Here is a 17,856-nt window from a genome sequence, read left to right on the forward strand (position 1 = left end):
CTGATCAGACCCCGGTGCTGCTGAGGGGAATGCACAGTAAGGGAGTGGTCTGGGCGTCTCAGCCCCTCTGCCTCTCTCACTATGGTCTTCCTGTCCTCCGATAGTGGCAGGAAGCAGAGGAAGGGAGTTGCAGAAGGGAAGCAGGGGTTGGGTCACTCCGAGGTGGCGGATGTACTCTCAAATACCGGCACTGCATCACGCAGAAATCCACTGGCTGCCCAGTCTTGTCTCTCCTCACAAACTCCCTGTGCTGTGCAACAGAATGCACTGAGGCACAGTCTCGACCTTGATGAGAATACAATTTTAAATCAGCTGGCAAGAGGCACGGGGGGAGTCAACAGTAACAAGAACAAGGGGAGTGTTCATCAACCTAGCAGCTGGTAAGTACTCCTTAATGCGAGAGTGAGGTTGCTCACTCCTTTCAAGCTGAATTCCATTCATGTGTCAGTGTCGGCGATATACAGCATGATGTGATGAATGATTTGTCAAACGGAATGATTTATGTGAGCAAACATACCAGCTAAATGAGAAGAGATAAGGAGCTGTTCATTTAGGAGGTGGTCATCTTCAAGGATGAATGTTGTGGTCATTTAAAATACTGCCTAAAATGTTTAACAGTATCAACACTCAGCAGTGACAGGTAAATAGGATTGTGATGACAGATTTTGTGAAATGTTCTTAGTTTTTTTCTTTTCCAATTTCAGTGAATATAGATATTACACATCTCTCACATGTGTATTGCTGATGAATAACACTCACAAGGCTTGTTTCCCCTATACAAATGGTTACATTTTTGGAGAACACAACAGCTCTTATCATGAAAGCATCATTTTACAACGCCCATACAAAATTGTGTAATGTCTAAAGGAGTACCTACTTACAGCTCCTTGTGTCTGTCTAATATAAAATTTTGAATTACTGAGAGGTGGAATTACTCTAGGAACAAATAAACAAAGCAGACAGGGCCCAGGAATCATTACTGGGCTAGTTCATTTTCCTCTCCAGGGATGAGGGTTCATGTAAAGTATTAAAATACATTTTGGAAGCCTTTGCCTCCTTGTGCGTTTATTTCACATGGCATAAGGTGGCAAGGCATATACTTCAGAGTTGGTTGTTAGTACCAACTCATCTCTATAACATGTTGTTACTGACAAGAGATGTTTCTTGTGACAAGCAACAGCACAGCTGCCCTGAGTGTGGTGTCTTGAAAAACAGAGGAAGCTTACCTCATTTAACCTAGCTTCAGAACTGGTTTGTGTTTATTTACTTACTTTGAGCGAAACACGCAAAACACTAAGTGCTTTTCTAGAGATTGGAGAGTATGGTCTCCTTATTTAGAGACAGGGCCTTTCATGGTATAGAATGTCATTCTGCCTTTAAAGACTTATCTTCCATGCAGGCCTAAGTGGGTGGTCCCATCTCCTTACAGGAACCTCTTGGCTATCTGACATCAACTACTCTGGGACTCTCAATTGTTATGTGTTTTTGAGAATGACAGCATGGTTTCATAGAGGAGAGACAAAACTACAAAGCTGACTTTAACGGTGACCCTAAACATTACACTTACACATTCCATCTCATATACCATTTCCAAACAACAAGCCAGCTCAAAAACAAAACACAAATCCCCTTTGTGTCTGTTTCAATAATAGGTAAAGGGTGTGCGTTGCAAATAATGTAATTTCCTTCAGTGTGTTCTCATTCAGTTTGCTGTAGGTTTGAACTGTAGAGTAACACCGTGTGAGTTCACTTCCCTCCCTATTGTATTGGCTTCCTGGCTAAGAGGCAGCTAAGGGGAACTGCTGAGATGGTGTTGTCAGCTCTAGGGGGGAAGGGGAGGTGGGGGTTTTGGACAGGATAGCTGTCCTTTCCCTTTCTCCCAGAATGACATCACCAGGTGAGTCAGCTCCCCTCAGAAAGAACAACCGGGAACACACATCAGAACAGTGCAGCCAGATAGGAAGAGGTCATTGGCTCATTTCCTGCCTGTCATGTGTCACAGGTATGTGGCACATTTGTAATTTTTTTTTTTAAATTAAGTTTAACATTTCCAAAGGCAGAATGCTCAGTTTTTGGAGGGGGCATAGAAAACTTAAAAGTTTCACCTGCTTTGACAAATTTGCAATTTATAAGTTGAATGTATTCTAAATAAACATGCTACAAGGCTGTCACAGTGACTCTGTAGCTTTTCAACTTAGAATTCTGTGTTCAGAACTTTGTTAAGAGTTTCTGTATGGTCATTCAGGGACATATGTGACTGCATAGGGTTAAACCACAAAGACATTGCCTGAGGCTATCAACACATCAGGGACTGCGTAAAATGAAGTTGCACCAGCTGTGTGGCAGATGACCATGTCAGGGTGCAGATGCGCATAAATTGTGTGTAACAAAAAACATCCTCGGAAACCATTAAATGCAATGCCATTTGTTGAGAGTTGGAAAATGTTCAATGAATCTTCCCCTATTCTGACTAAAGTGTTGATTAGTGTACAGTCGAACGTTTGTCATTTGTGTAACGACCTGTTTCTACTACAAATAAACAATGTGAATTTACAAAAAAAGCAATACATGACAATAAACGAATAAGGTATAAGAATGATAATTTACGAGGTAATCATTTTCGCTTTTCTAAAAAAATTAAACCTAAATTACAAGGAGTCCCTCGAGCTTTTAAACTGTAACAAGATACAATCATTGTGTCGCAACACTGGCTGGCAGCGACTGTACCACTTAACCGTGTTTTTTAATCCCCGGCAGCGAAATCCGTGGACTGAACTACTCATGTTCTCAAAGGGGCTTTCATCAAAGATAATTCTGAGAAAAAAAAGGTTAAATAAAAAGAATTTAGCAGTTGCATCTACAGACTGAGGTAGGTGGTTTATAACGAGCTGATACTGTGTAGTGAAGTCTTATCGGTGATGAAGTATCTTCGACTGCTTCCATAGAAATAAGCACTCCGCCTTTTCTAACATATGGAACATGCCGAAGCAGCGCTTTACAGCACATTTAATTGCCCCACTGAAGCAAGAATCGCCAGGCTGTGTGCGCCCAGCGAGATTCCTACCGGAGTAAGGATGTGGTCAGGCGGGGATTGTAGGAATGAAACAAAACGGGAAAAGAAAACAGCAGCAGGATTTTCACAATCCAATAGGGAAAGACACTCCTAAAATGTTTACTGATGGAAACAAAGTGTTGAAAGCGTTTTCTTTGCATGTACTTGTTTGCCAGTTTGATAGTTTGAAAAGCTAGTGTGGCAAGGAATACACCGGGAATGTGGTTACATCGTATTCAAGGTAAAAAAAAAAAATCTGCTTGTGGAAGGGTAAGATATGCTGATTCTGTTTCAAGGTTGCTAATCTTCAGCACCCTGCCTGTCTTCAACTGCTAAACTTTCAGTCTGCTATTATTTCAGAAGTTGCGACAGCACTACATAAATTGCCATAGCCTGCTGTGTTGCGCGTGTGTAAAACGCAGCGCGTGGTTTCGTATTACTGAACTTCAACACTGAGTGGAAATTTAAGATTTAATCGGAATCATCAGTAGGCTATAATTGAGACAGCTGTCATGACATCAGCATCACAGTCTCTTCTAAGATTTACTTTGTCCCGTGAAACGTTTTTCAGACGGATTACCGACCTTCCGAAATGCAATACTGTAGTCGTCTGTCATCTCTTTAGTACTGAGTTCGCTTGGCCCTCCAAGTCATTAAGGGTTAACTGGAACTTTCCCCCCGTTTGTTATTCAGTCAATTTGTGTTTGACAAATCAACAGATGTTATTTGTTCACTTAGAATACACGTCAAGCCAGCAACTCATTCATCCGTTAGCCTAGTATTTCAGATTTTGGCTATTTGATGCTTACAATATGAGCTTAAATTCTGAATTTATCCACAGTTAACTCTTCCTCTAAATCTAGGATGTTTGGAGAATCGTATGACGATTCGCGTGGCAGTTTACTGTCAAGGAAATAAGTACAAACAACGCAGTAGTTGCCAGTGCGCTCCATCAAGTTCCAAAGCACTAAAGGTAATTTCACTTTTTTTTCCTCTGAACAGGAGAACTGCGAGTGACAAAGTCCTGTGCCCTATAGGATTCCTGCATTGCAGCAGCAATGTCGTGCTCTCCCTGGCTCCTGCCTGGTTGGAGACTGTGGATGGTGTTCTTGCTGGTGTGGCATTGCTGCACGGCAGAGGAGCTGAAGCCAACCAGATGGCCTCTTTTCTCCCATAAGCCTGTACTCCTGGCCTGGAATGCTCCAACTGAGGACTGTGGTCCACGCCATAAAGTCTGGTTTAAACTGGACCAGTTTGAAATTGTAGCATCACCCAATGAGGGGTTTGTCAAACAGAATCTTACTATTTTCTATAAAGACAGGCTTGGGCTATACCCCTATTATGAGAAGGATGGCCGACCCATCAATGGTGGGCTCCCCCAGCTCGCCAGCCTTACTGAGCACAAGGAGAAGATGCCAGAGGGGTTGAAAAAGTATATTCGGGAGCCCAAAGCCAAGGGCCTGGCTGTAATTGACTGGGAGGAGTGGCGCCCTCTATGGATCCGCAACTGGGACACTAAGGACGTGTACCGGAACCATTCGCGCCGCCTTGTTGCCAAGAAGAATCCTACCTTGTCACCAGAGAGGGTGGCCAAGGTGGCTCAGCAGGAGTTTGAGATGTCCGCCAAGAAGTTCATGCTAGAGACCCTGAGACTGGCAAAAAGCTTGCGCCCCGAGCAGCTGTGGGGTTTCTACCTTTTCCCAGACTGCTACAACCATGACTACAAGAACAGCCTGGAGAACTACACGGGCCGATGCCCAGACGCGGAGGTAGCACGGAACGACCACCTGGCCTGGCTGTGGACGGAGAGCACCGCCCTCTTTCCCTCCATTTACATGGGCACCGTGCTCCGCTCCACCTCTTTCGGACGGCAGTTTGTCCGTAACCGGGTGAAGGAGGGAATGAGGTTGGCGCTGGTAGGGGATGATCTGGCACGCCCCGTCTTCGTCTACACCCGGCCCACCTATGCCAACGAGCTCATTCAGCTGACAGAGGTGAGGTTCACATAAGGTTCCTGACTTGTATTTGTATTTGAATCCACGTGTGGATTTAGTTGTGCATCGTTTGCAATACTCAATTAACGTGCTTATTAATTCTGATTTTGACTGTTGCAGTTTAGAACATACACATAAGCCATATAGGTTGCACACTATCAATTTGTATTTGCTGATCCAGAAAGGGAAGGATTTACTTCATTTTTGTTATGTGATTAATTTGACAAAACCAAATATTGCCACTGCCCAGCCATATTGGCATTATGAACACCATATGTCTTCCACTTGGTGGGGGAGCTCCTTTTCACCTATGATTTCTTGTGGACAATCTTGTCAAGCTTTAGTTAGGGGTCATTAAGTTAGTTTGTTTTACATTGTATAAACAAGTGCATATATGGTTTGCAGATGTGGACAGTGGAAATGTGCACAATATAGAGCACCATCCCTTTCCAAAGTGGAGACGGACAGTTTGAGCTATCTTTGCCACTGACCATTTCTTTGTTAGTTATTGGGTGTGGTGGTTGGGTAATGGATCGTACTCTAGCAGATGTGTTCATCCAGAAACCTAAAACCTAGCTTCAAATTTACTTTGGAAACATCATTAGCCATTGACACTCTCACTGTATAATAATATTCTTATTTATTTTGCCTCAAAATCTTGAGTTGAGGACCTTTTCATCTTTCCTGAAGAGATCCAATTTATCTGAGACTCAAAAAGGAGGGATATGTGTCTTTTTTAGACTGCTGAGGTTGTGATACAATGTTTGCTACTGGGCAGATAAAAAATAATCATGATTACGTACGTAGAATACGATGTTTCTGTGTACTATAACATTAGATTACAGAGCAAATATTGAAAAATAACTTCTCAGGAAGTACAGGGCAGAATGTAACAAGTACAGAATGCAGCTGTTTAGAAATGACAGGAAGAATATATTTTCTAGATGTTACGATGACTGTTGCCAAAGTGCTTGGATGCACTTTTGTTAAGTGATCAAATTTACTTGTTTTTTTCCCATGAATCCATTTTTTAAAATTCAACAAAGGAACCAATGCTGCCAGAGCGTGCACGGTCCGCGAGACTGAGGACGTGCTTGGACTGCTCTCTCTAAAGAAAGGGCTTTATGTCTGGGTCCTGGGAGACACCGTCTGGATGACTGGCTCTGGGATGAATGAAGTGTTGTCAGGCATCCCCCTGGCCCAGTGTTTACTTTCCCACTGGACCAGTCTTTGCACAGGCTCTGCAGCTCTGGGTCCTGGTGTGTGTGGGAGAGGGAGAGAGAGGCCCTGGTTATCAGCCCATCCCTCATCCAGCTCTCTGCCTGGCGGTGCTCTGCACCGGCCATGGAAAGCTGATATCACCCCACCCCCCACTTCCATCCATCCACGTTTCTTCAAAAAAAAAAAAAAAGAAACCCTCCCTCTTTATCTGCACCCGCAGGCTTTTCCTGCACCCATAGGAAAAGCGGGTCCCTGTCACTCTCCTCAAATAGCATTGTTTAACTTTGTTGTGAATGCGAGGGCGAGTGCAGGTTGGGCGTCTGTTATGTTACTCATGGGTAACCTCCCATGGATTTCCTGCCGGTGGCACAGTTAGATGCAAGAAGCAATTTGTGGCTACAGCGGGCCTTTTATAACATGCCTTTTTTAACCCAGTCGGCTCATCAAGAACAAAATGCATGGGTAGGTGTGGGCATATAACAGCTCTGAACACTGCCCTGTGTCTGAGATGTCTGCAGATGCACCTGCCTGGGTGTAGGTCAGTGTCTCAAGCATTGAATTACTCATCATGTGTTTGTGCAGGTGGACCTCGTCTCCACCATTGGAGAGAGTGTTGCCCTGGGAGCCGCTGGCATCATCCTGTGGGGAGATGCCGCCTACGCCAGCAGCAATGCAAGTGCCCACATGTTGTTTTTATATATCAATGTGTCAAAAATAAACCAAAGGAGGGTGTGTGTGTTTTTGTGACTAGTGTGCATGATTGCGTATTGTGTATTCTGTGCGTATGTGTATGCGTGTGTGCATAGAAGGATTCCGTAAACAGAGTATACATGTACAGGTTCAGTACATATACATACATCTGTCTGTGCACACACACACGCACATGCACGCACACACACACACACACACAGAAATAAGGAGGAAACCATTCAGATAGGTATGATCATATAACTGCATTAAAATTGGATTTAACAATCACAGTATGTACAGATCCAATGTCCAGTATATTAGTATGTACAATTAGCCAGATGCAAGGTTCTTGCTATAATGTATAATGTTTTTGTAATATGAGGAAGAGCTGTATTGACTGCGGTGTGTTCATGTGTGTCCAGGCCAGCTGCAGCAATCTCAATGAGTACCTGCGGGGTCCACTGGGCATGTACCTGCTCAACGTCTCCACAGCAGCGGAGCACTGCAGCAGAGAGCGCTGCAGCTCCCACGGCCGCTGCCTGCGCCGCCGGCCTGACAGCGACACCTACCTGCACCTCAGCCCCCAGAGCCACACCATCCTGAGGGAGGGCGACAAGCTGACAGTAAAGGGTCAGCTGAGCGCTGCCGAGCAAGAGCTGTACCACACGGAGTTCCGCTGCCAGTGCTACAGTGGTTACAAGGACGAGTCGTGTGCCCAGAAAGACCCCGAGCGGCAGTACGCGGCCTCTGCTGGCCTCCGGGCCTGGCTGGCCAGCCTGCTGCTGCCTCTCCTCTTGCCCATGCTCCTGCACTGAGCCCAGGCAGGCGACGCAGAGACACAGGCCACGGGGGAAGGCTGCACCACCTGGCCCCGGGCCCCTGCCTGCGCCCACAGGAGGGGTAGGTAGTTCTCTCTCACCAGATGCACCATGGGCGTCAGGTGGGATGGCTGAGAGCGTGGCGGTCTTTGGAGAGAGACTGTGAAGATAACATGCAGACAGCCAGGCATCCAAACTGTTCACACTGACGAAGGTAAAAGGACTAGTGTGGAATTGCCAAAGATTTAAGGTTATGTACACGCTTTTGGAGAGCTGGCTGGAAAGTTTGGCTCTGTGTTTACAGAGCTCTCTCTGTCTTCCCTGAATGTGGACTCGGTTGACAGAGTATTGAACCATATCAGGGAGGGATCCTGCCTGGAAACAGAGGTTTTACTGTACCCTAGGGTCCTGCTCTCTCCTTCAGCACAATCCGAAACCTGAACAACCTAATCTTGAATGCACAATTAAAGTAAAAAGGAGGATCATTTAAGGAGCTCCAGGTTGCCTCATTTCCACTGATGCTCATTGCTACACTTATTTTTAGCTTTTTAGATGGGATGGTGCAATTGCTGAAGTCAAAATCAAGTACTTGTGAATGAAAAATGCTTTGTCAATGGTGTATGAAGTTGTACTTTGTAGTTCACCATTGTCTGGACTCCTGAACATAGTCCTCAACACTATGGATGAATGTCCTTAAAATAGGCTCTGAGTCATGAACCGTGTTCTTTCTGGACTTCCTGTTCTGTTCTGTTATGGTCTGGTCTGAGTGCTCCACATCAGTGTCCTCTGTCTCCAGGGTTTTTATGCTCATGTACTGACTGTGTAATGTGTACTGGCTGTCCCCTGCCCTCCCACATCCTCATGACATGAGCACCTGACACAATACAGTAAAAGTGCCTTGCACACTGGGAGCAGCTGTGGTGCCACACCACCAGAGCATTCGCTGTTAAACTCCTGGTGATCTTGAACTATTCTTTAAGTGTTGGCTTAGCAAAAGAGTGTAAATGGTAAATTGAAGGAATTTCTTAAGCTATTTTTACAGTCTTTTTCAACTTTTGATACTTTTTTGTGGAAAAAACTGGAAACCAATAATAAAGATTTGACTTTGTTTTACTCTGTGTCTCTCTCTGTCATATACTTTCACTCCTCAGTATGTGCACAGTGCAGCTGTGTGTTATGATATGTGAACACTTTGTTCATAGGCTGTATTCTGTTCCTGATGAAGGATGTTTCTGGATAGTCTGGTCATGTTGTGCTAGGGCAGTGAAACTCAAGTTGGAGTAAGGGACTGTGGTCTCTCCAGCTACTCCAACATAAATTATCAAGATTATGGGGCTGCCCAGCCAAAAATAGCAAGGAGGTTTTGATCCTGTCTCTTCAGGCAAATCTTTTGGCCTGCCTGTTCTGGTCCTGAACAGAAAACATTTACTCAGTTTTGAACACTACCACTGTAATCTATGGCAAAAAAAAACATTCGTCGTTTTTGCCTTGCAAAATTCAGCTTCAGTTTCTTCAAGCCTGTTAAGCTCAGTTCTTGCATAAAATCTGTAATCAAACTGTGTTCAACTAAAACAAAACTGTTCTGTACTTTCTGGAAGCCTGTAGGAGCTGAAGATATTTTCTCCTCTTTCACTTTAAATGTATTTGTGGTAAACCTGCTCATCACTGTATTGGCCTTAACTGGATATACACTATATGGCCAAAAGTATGTGGACACCCCTCCTAATTATTGAGTTCAGGTGTTTCAGCCACACTGATTGTTAACAGGTGCATAAAATCAAGCACACAGCCATCCAATCTCCATAGACAAACCTTGGCAGTAGAATGGATCGTACTGAAGAGCTCAGTGACTTTAAATGTGGGACTGTCGGATGCCATCTTTGCCACAAGTCAGTTCGTGAAATTTCTGTCAACTGTAAGTACTATTATTGTCAAGTGGAAGCGTCTAGGAGCAGCAACAGCTCAGCGACAAAGCGGTTGACCACACAAACTTACAAAGCAGGGCCCCGGAGTGCTGAAGCGTGTAACACGTAAAAACTGCCTATTGAATGCCCGTTGAATCACTCAAACTGTCTCTGGCTGCAACATCAGCACAAGAACTGTGCATCAGGAGCCTCATGCAATGGGTTTCCATGGCCAAGCAGCTGCACACAAGCCCAACATCACTATGCACAATGCCAAGCGATGGCTGGAGTGTTGCAAAGCACGCCGCCACTGGACTCTGGAGCAGTGGAAACGCGTTCTCTGGAGTGATGAATCATGCTTCACTATTTGGCAGTCTGATGGACAAATCTGGGTTTGGCAGATGCCAGGAGAGCACTACCTACCGGAATGCACAGTGCTACTGTAAAGTTTGGTCTAGGAGGGATAATGGTCTGGGGCTGTTTTTCAGGGTTTGGGCTAGGCCTCTTAGTTCCAGGACTCCATATTAATGCCCATGGTTTTGGAATGGGATGTCCAATAAGCTCATATAGGTGTTATGGTCATGTGTCCACATACTTTTGGCCATATAGTGTACTATAAATTTCTGGTTCATATTTTGTTCAAAATACCCCAAACATCCCTTGAACTCCTTTTCCCAGATTAAGAATTAAATTAAATCTGTTAGAACAGTCCTGGAGAGTTAGTGAGTTTGTTATAAACATCATTTTCAATGAATTACATAATTGAACTCAAGACTCATGAGTGTTGTTGTGTCTGCATATAGACGTATGTAAACCAATTTGCTCTTTCCAGGAATATATGTAACACATTATTGAGTGTTTCATGGAATTCAGTCATTTTTACTGTGTTCGGGATATGTGTATTGTTTCCTTCTGAAGACATTTCTCGTTTAAGTGGTGGTTGAGTTCATCACTCCTTCCTTTTTTCCTCTGTCAGCATAATGAACACAGTTGTGTGATGCTGTGTTTTTCCAAGCTGAAAAAACTAGTGATGTGTCTCTTCCATATGTTTTTTTTTTCCCTGGAGCAAACAGGAAATGCTTCCCTTTGTGGAAGTGAAGGCTTTTCCATTTTTATTCCTCAGAATTATTATTATTATTTTTTAAACAAATCCCTGATTTCTCACAACCCAAGTTAACAGGATGTTTACCTTCCTTAAACCACCAGAGACCACTATGAATTGCGACAGATTTCACCATAAGCCATTTCAGGAGAACTGTAGTCAATGCCTATATAAAAACCTCCTTTTGCCCCTGAGCATGTTACTCAGGTTCATCTCTCAAGTTCACTCTTTCAAATCTGCATCATTCTGTAATACTAAATATTTATGCCCATGTCAAGCATGTAGCATGACAGGACTTTCTAGAATTTAAAATACAGATTGACTCTTGTCGTAGAGGTGCCAGGTTTCCCATAGCATAATATGGCATATCATTATATACAGAAGTATGTGTATAAGTGATACAGAACAATACCACAATCTCACACTAGCCCACACGTACTCACAAACTTTGCCCTGGATAATTACACCAGCAGTGCTTATGCGCGTGTCCCTCTGGTATATCAAGAATAATTAGAGAAGAATGTCACCATGACAGCTGAAATACGCATTTGTTTCCCAAAAATGCATGGTAAGTGTTGAGCTCTGCTGCGTTATACTGCTTCTTCATTAAGACTTTTGGAACGTTCATGTGTTCTGTAGTGAGTGTACTTGTGGTCTGTACTGCCTGAATCAGATTTCCCCCAATGTTTATTCTTAATGATGGGAAATTATCCTGAGGCTGGCAGCTATTGCTATCAAAGCCAAGAAAAGGAATTGGATCTCTGTGTGTATATTATCATCGCAAAGATTACAGGTAGTTGATTATGTGCAGTTAGTTTTTAACTTGCATAAAGTAAAATACCACTTGTCTCTGAGATAATATGTTTGTGGTTTATGGAATCTGGCAAATTGCTGTGTAACCATATACCTCTGGATGTTTCTCACAGTGAACCTCCCCAGAATTTAATAGGTCAGGTGCCTCCAGTGGGAAAGTCTGAGGTGGCATCATCATTCTGTGTTAATGGATGCACTAAATAGCAATGCCATTGTATCCTAATGTATTTATCTAGATGACATTTGCTCTATCAGTCCTGAATGTTTCAGTGCCTCCCAAAATCACCCCCCCCCCCTCTTTTGCACTTTCCTTATGGGCTTTTGTTGATGAGACTATTTTTTTAAATTTTGGAACCACTTCCAGAAATGGGGGTAATCCACCAGTGCCAAAAGCAACATTATAGGCCTGGAAGTACAGAGAAAGCCTTGTTTTCTAACTTAAACCAGATCCAAAGCTGCGCATGCTGGGATCTCTTCAATTTACTACCTCACTGGTCCCTGACCCCCAGCAGGGGTAGACCCTACCGTTTTGCCTGCATGTTTGTAAGGCTGAAGCTGTTTTTAATGCTTTTTTTTGGCCACTCTGCAGGGGGGTGGATCTCAATAACATACTCCAATTGCAGCTGTTTATGCAAGGGAAGAACTCTTAGAGACTATGCATGTCCTGGCCTGTGATCTCACACTTAGCCCAGAGGCATTAGGGTGAGCAATTACTTGAAGTGAATGGAGAAATGAAGAAGAGCAGGGTAAGCGCCTTCATTAAGCTTTAGAGGCTGAGAGGAATGGAATGGGCCCTGTAACTTGTGTGTGAGGTAGAGATGCAGAAATTGGCTTCACTCCTACAATGTTTGGTGGTGCACAGTGCTGCTGTGCTGTGACATACTGTATATAGATGCTGCCCCCTAGCTCTGAACCTGGATCAGGGTTATTTCAAGCTGATTACCTGGAGCTGGTGTCTCTTGAATGCTCTGCACTCTGGATAGAGAGGCTTCCCTGAGCATGCTCTCACTTTCAAGGTCAACTTGTTTGGCCTACTGTCTGGGGCCATTTCACTGCTGTTGTCTTGAATGTTTCAACAGCAGACAACAGTATTAGGTTTTGCTGTGGATGAGGAGGAATAGCAGGTGGGAGTATTTCCTAATTAACTAAATGTATCCCATGCATCTCTAGCGATCTTTTACAGTGTTCACTATGTTTTAACTAAACAAAATAGAAAAATAACAGATAAATATTCGTGATCACATTGTAAAACTTAAATTCAATGTATTGTTTCATTCATCAGAAAGACAATATTTATCAGAAAGATGAATAATATTGTAGGTGTGCCCATCACATTAGTCCCTGGTCTGATGTACCGTAATAGCCATCTCATCTGCATGGCTGCTTTATTGGTCTGAACCTAATGAATTAGACTCGAGTCAAACGTTCGTTACACTTCTTACAGTTACACTGCAATTCTCAGTGAAGAGGCAATGACATAGGTTCAGTATACCCTCTGCCTTTTGAAACTGAAAATTACTTCCACACGCATACGAATATAATTATACAATAAAAAAACTTATCCAGCTTCGACAAAACAACCGCCTGACGTGGAAAAATCACGAGGCGAGCATGAGCTCGTTTACTTTGCGGTTTTTCCCTCCCAGAGCGGAAAAGGAACTGCTCGTGACTTTAACGTTTTTAAAGTAGCCCAAATTACTAAGCACACGCTGTATTACAAAATTGTGTATAATGTTGTAATATAATGATATTTTGATTGCAGCCTAATTTGTTCGGTTAAGTACAGGAGTTATTTTTGAAAACATGCTGGAAAGTATCAGAATAATGTAATAGGTTATGTCAATAATTAATCACTATACCTTTAAGATGAGTTGTTTGGCTTCTGTATATGCTCCGCCTCTATTTGTGTTTTATTGGTTAAAATGAGGAAAAAGGAAGGTTGTTGGAGCAAAGTTTTAATAAAATTGACTTAAGTAGTCACAAGACCGCAGGTCTTGTTACTACTGTTGCCTCAGTAAAGCTACAGCGGAATTCATGTTTCCGGTCAATAGGCTGTAGTCGGGGAAGCACTGGTGAGTTAATTCTTTTGATTTCAATAAAAATTAATAGTTGCACCTTGTAGACTGACGCAGACTGAACCTGTATTTTTCATGAAAACAATCTGTTGACTGATTTAACCTAGTTTTGAAAACAGAAAAATACTAAGCACTGCTTCATATTTTGTGTACTAAAGCACTGCGAAGAAAACATGTCAAACCAAAACGAAAGGGAACTGTGAAAAGCGCAAATTGATATCGATTCGTAACCGTGTCATATTATGATATTACCTCTTATGTACTAGGCGCTTGACTTCTAAAATAGGCTTGGATGGCTAACAGACCTCTGCTGGACTGGCCTGTCCAAGGGGCTAGAGTCTTCATGCCACATAAATTCCGATTTACTTATCCCATCTAGGCTGTAATTGCATAACTTAAGCAATAAATTAAAATAATGACCTTGTTTTAGTGATAGTAACTCATCTTATAAATTGAGATGTACCAAAGGATTTGCGCTTTTCTTTGCAATACACATATGCCTGTGTCTGCTTACGTCATGTTTGTGTTCCAGGTGTAGACATTTTTTCCCCAGGAATGTCTCCCCTGCTGTTTTTGTGTCTGTGGTTTGGGTCTGCGCTGGGAGTCCAGCAGATGCCACATTACTCGTTGCCCCACCTGCCCTTCCTCACCGTGTGGAATGCGCCCACTGAGCCCTGCATGTCCAAGCACGGCGTGGACCTGGACCTGAGCGTGTTCGACATCGTGCTGAACCAGAACCAGACCTTCATGGGCAGAAACATCACCATCTTCTACGAGAGCAAGCTGGGCCGATACCCGCGCTACGCCGCTGGAGGGGAGGCGGTCAACGGAGGGGTGCCACAGAACAGCAGCCTGCAGGAGCACCTGCGGGACGCCAGGGCTGACATTGCGGTGTACATACCCCGCCCCAAGTTCCGAGGGCTGGCTGTGATCGACTGGGAGAGCTGGCGCCCCCTGTGGGCTCGTAACTGGGAGAGCAAACGGGTGTACTGGGAGGGGTCGCGGGCGCTGGTGCGGGAGAAGCACCCGGGCTGGACTCCGGAGCAGGTGGAGGTGGAGGCTGAGAAAGAGTTCCAGGAGGCAGGCCGGGCATTTATGGAAGAGACACTGAGGCTGGGCCGAGGCATGAGGCCCGGGGGATTCTGGGGGTTCTACGGGTTCCCCTGCTGCTACAACTACCAGTACAAGAACACCACAGCCAACTACACTGGGGCCTGCCCCGAGGTGGAGGTGAAAAGGAACAATGAGCTGGCGTGGCTGTGGAACGCCAGCTCTGCCCTCTACCCAGACATTTACCTGGAAATCGGTCTGCGTGGCAGGGGGGACGCCATCCTCCGCTATACCCACTACCGCGTCCTAGAGGCCATGAGGGTGGCAGCGCTGGTTACCCCCATCGCCCCCCCAGTGTTGCCCTATGCACGGATAGCCTACACCTACTCACTACAGTTCCTCTCCCAGGCGAGTGCTCCACACGTTGTCAGCCTGCAAAGCATATTTACATTGATCATTTGTGTGTAGAGAGAAGAGAAAAGTATGTAGAGTATGTCTGTGAAAGAGGTGCTTCTGCGCATGTGACCTTAGCTCTAAAGGTCTGTGTTCTGAAATGAGCTGGTGTTTGTCTTTGTGGTTTTCGTGATGTAGGAGGACCTGATTCACACTATTGGGGAGAGTGCAGCTCTAGGTGCAGCAGGAGTGGTGCTGTGGGGAGATGCATATTTTTCCAGATCGCAGGTATGAACCACATTTCACAGAAAGAAGGTGTTAACTCATATATACAAAACTGCTATCAACCTGTATGCACACAGAAGCAGCTGTGAACCTTTATACACATAATTACGCCTATGAGCCAGCCTTTATACACACTATCACTGCTATGAACCCTTACATACACAGTGACATGAATGACCACTTATACACAAAGTTGAATTCATTGATTCACATTGTTTCTTCTCATTTGAATATTTAAAAGTTTTTTTTTTTTTTTAAGTAGATGTTGTAGGTGTCTTTCCTGTAACAGTGCTGACATGCTCAACTTGCATCTAGTGTCGTGTGATGTGTTTGAACATATGAGAGTGACAGTTTGGCAGTTCATTGTTTCATAACGTTTCCTGTGAATGTAGGGTGTGAAGTTACTCTGTTTGTCAAACTAGTTTCCGTGTTTTGCTCCACTGCCTTCCTGTTTATGTTGGTTATGGATATGATAGTGGAGATGATGGTCTTTTATAAGCTGATGTAGGGCATTGCAGAGCTAGCATGCTAACAGAGAGATGTCCACGGAACAAAGCCGTGTAGGAAAAAAGTCAAATAACTGAAAACAAATAATAGAAAAAACAATGCAAAACACAACATGCATATAAACAGCAGGTAACAAACAACTGCATACTGCATATAAAACTAGCTACAGCAATCACAGTCAAGGGTGTCTGTGTAAAGAGGAGAGCTGAAAGTGTGGTGCTGCTGGTTTATGAGGTTTTCCACATAGCCACGTAGGTGGGTAGATAATGTGTAGACCTGCCCTCTTCCTCCCTCTCTCCCTCTATGTCTCTACCTCTCCCTGCCTCCACAGGCTGCTTGTCAGGCAGTGAAGGACTACCTGGACGGGACGCTGGGGCGCTACGTGGTCAATGTGACGACGGCCGCCAGCCTCTGCAGCAGGTTGGTGTGCTCCAGCCAGGGGAGGTGCCGGAGGAAGGACCCCGCCTCCACTGCCCTCCTCCAGCTGGACCCTGTGGACTGGAGCGTGCTCTCGCACCCGGGGCAGAGGGGGGCGCGGCGCTACAGCGTTCACGGGCGGCCCAGCAAGGCGAGCGCGCGTGACATGGCGGCGCGGTTCCAATGCCAGTGTTACCCGGGCTGGGCCGGCAGGCACTGTCACAAGCGGCTTGAGCCCAGACCGCACCGGCAAACTGAAGGAGCCCCAAAAAGCGGGATCAAAAAGCTGACCGCATGACTTAACTATAAAGCTGGACCACCAAGACTAGTTATTCCACTGGCGCGGGGGCGGAGCTGACCTTCATCGGCTGGTTGAGTGGTTATGAGCGCGGACACGCTTCCCTCCCAGGTTTAGATGTGTGGCGAATAGATCTATCCTTCTTTCTGGGGTTCTTGGACAGAATGAGTGAATGAAATAGGTCTGCAACAAAAATAGTCATGGGCTGAGTGTGTTTGAAACCATCAGTGTGCATTAGTGCATCCCACTGAAACCACAACAGGGCTACAGCCATGTTGAATTATAGTATTGGTCTCATTCTTTGGCTCCTGATAGGGTGTCATCAGCTGAGGCCAGCTGAGGTTGTAGTATGAAACTTTTCAACTGGTGTTCATGTCTGATAAAAACCTGCTCTAACACATGCCATAACTACATTTGGCATAATGGTATTAAATGGTATTAAAAGCACAGTTGAAATGTACTTGAAAACTGAGGAGTGCCTAAACAGGACCATTCTGCATCTCTGTGTATTAATTTAACATTCTTTGGAAACATATGCCTTCAGAAGTAAGTAAATGAAAAACACAAAACTATTACAATGTGGTAGGAGTGCCAGCGTGTGAGGCTTTAGGAGACCTCCCTTTATAATTCAGGAGTTTACGAAAAGCTCCAGCCAAGTGCAAATTTGATGTACTTGAAACATAAAGAACTAACATGCACGATTGAGCATTCTGAAGCATTTAAGCTTAGAACTGGATTTGTGGTTTGTAGTAAGGCTTGCTTGTGTCATTGAATGGAAGAGGAGGATAGGGTTCTAAGGCTTGCAAGACATTGTTCAAATGCTTAATTGTACATCTGAGTACTGGAAACATGAAACAGATTTTTGGCTGAAATCATCCTTCATTTTGTCCCCTCATTTAAAAAAAGTGCTTCACACAGACGCTTAGAACAGAATGCCCAACAGATGCCCAACTCAACAGACGAAACCAATATGGTAGAAAGCTCTAAGAGGATTTTATGTTCCATATGAAAAACGCATTCATGATGGAAGTCGTTAGAATGACCAACTGGAGGAGAAGGTTTGATGAATCCACAGAATGGGCCGGAACATCCTGGATCAGAACAAACCCATTAATTTGGAACAAATGGACCTCCTCAAAGGGATTCTGAGTTTACTCCCATTCCTCTTTGATTTGGTCCATTGGTTCGGTTTCACCATGGATTAAAAAAAAAAAGCCAACAAACGTTTGATGAGAAA

General features: G+C 44.4%; 2 protein-coding genes across 3 annotated transcripts; both read left to right on the top strand.

The window, feature by feature from the left end:
• Window positions 1-225: 225 nt before the first annotated feature.
• Window positions 226-8,724, top strand: hyal2a (hyaluronidase 2a). Of its 2 annotated transcripts, none has more exons than XM_036534225.1 (4): window positions 226-380; window positions 4,055-5,046; window positions 6,850-6,939; window positions 7,380-8,724. In XM_036534225.1, the coding sequence occupies exons 2-4, from the start codon at window positions 4,111-4,113 to the stop codon at window positions 7,770-7,772; spliced, it is 1,419 nt and encodes a 472-aa protein (XP_036390118.1). In that variant the 5' UTR covers window positions 226-380; window positions 4,055-4,110; the 3' UTR covers window positions 7,773-8,724. The 2 variants fall into 2 exon arrangements, with proteins under 2 accessions (XP_036390118.1, XP_036390120.1); XM_036534227.1 differs by lacking the exon at window positions 226-380 and adding an exon at window positions 2,865-3,293.
• A 4,855-nt stretch (window positions 8,725-13,579) lies between these two features.
• Window positions 13,580-17,562, top strand: hyal1 (hyaluronidase 1). The gene is made up of 4 exons (XM_036533528.1): window positions 13,580-13,666; window positions 14,202-15,127; window positions 15,311-15,400; window positions 16,236-17,562. Exons 2-4 carry the CDS (start codon window positions 14,225-14,227, stop codon window positions 16,617-16,619), a joined length of 1,377 nt encoding a protein of 458 aa, XP_036389421.1. The 5' UTR covers window positions 13,580-13,666; window positions 14,202-14,224; the 3' UTR covers window positions 16,620-17,562.
• The last annotated feature ends 294 nt before the right edge of the window (window positions 17,563-17,856 follow it).

The sequence above is a fragment of the Megalops cyprinoides genome, chromosome 7 (genome assembly GCF_013368585.1).
Source record: "Megalops cyprinoides isolate fMegCyp1 chromosome 7, fMegCyp1.pri, whole genome shotgun sequence".
Lineage (NCBI taxonomy): Eukaryota > Metazoa > Chordata > Actinopteri > Elopiformes > Megalopidae > Megalops > Megalops cyprinoides.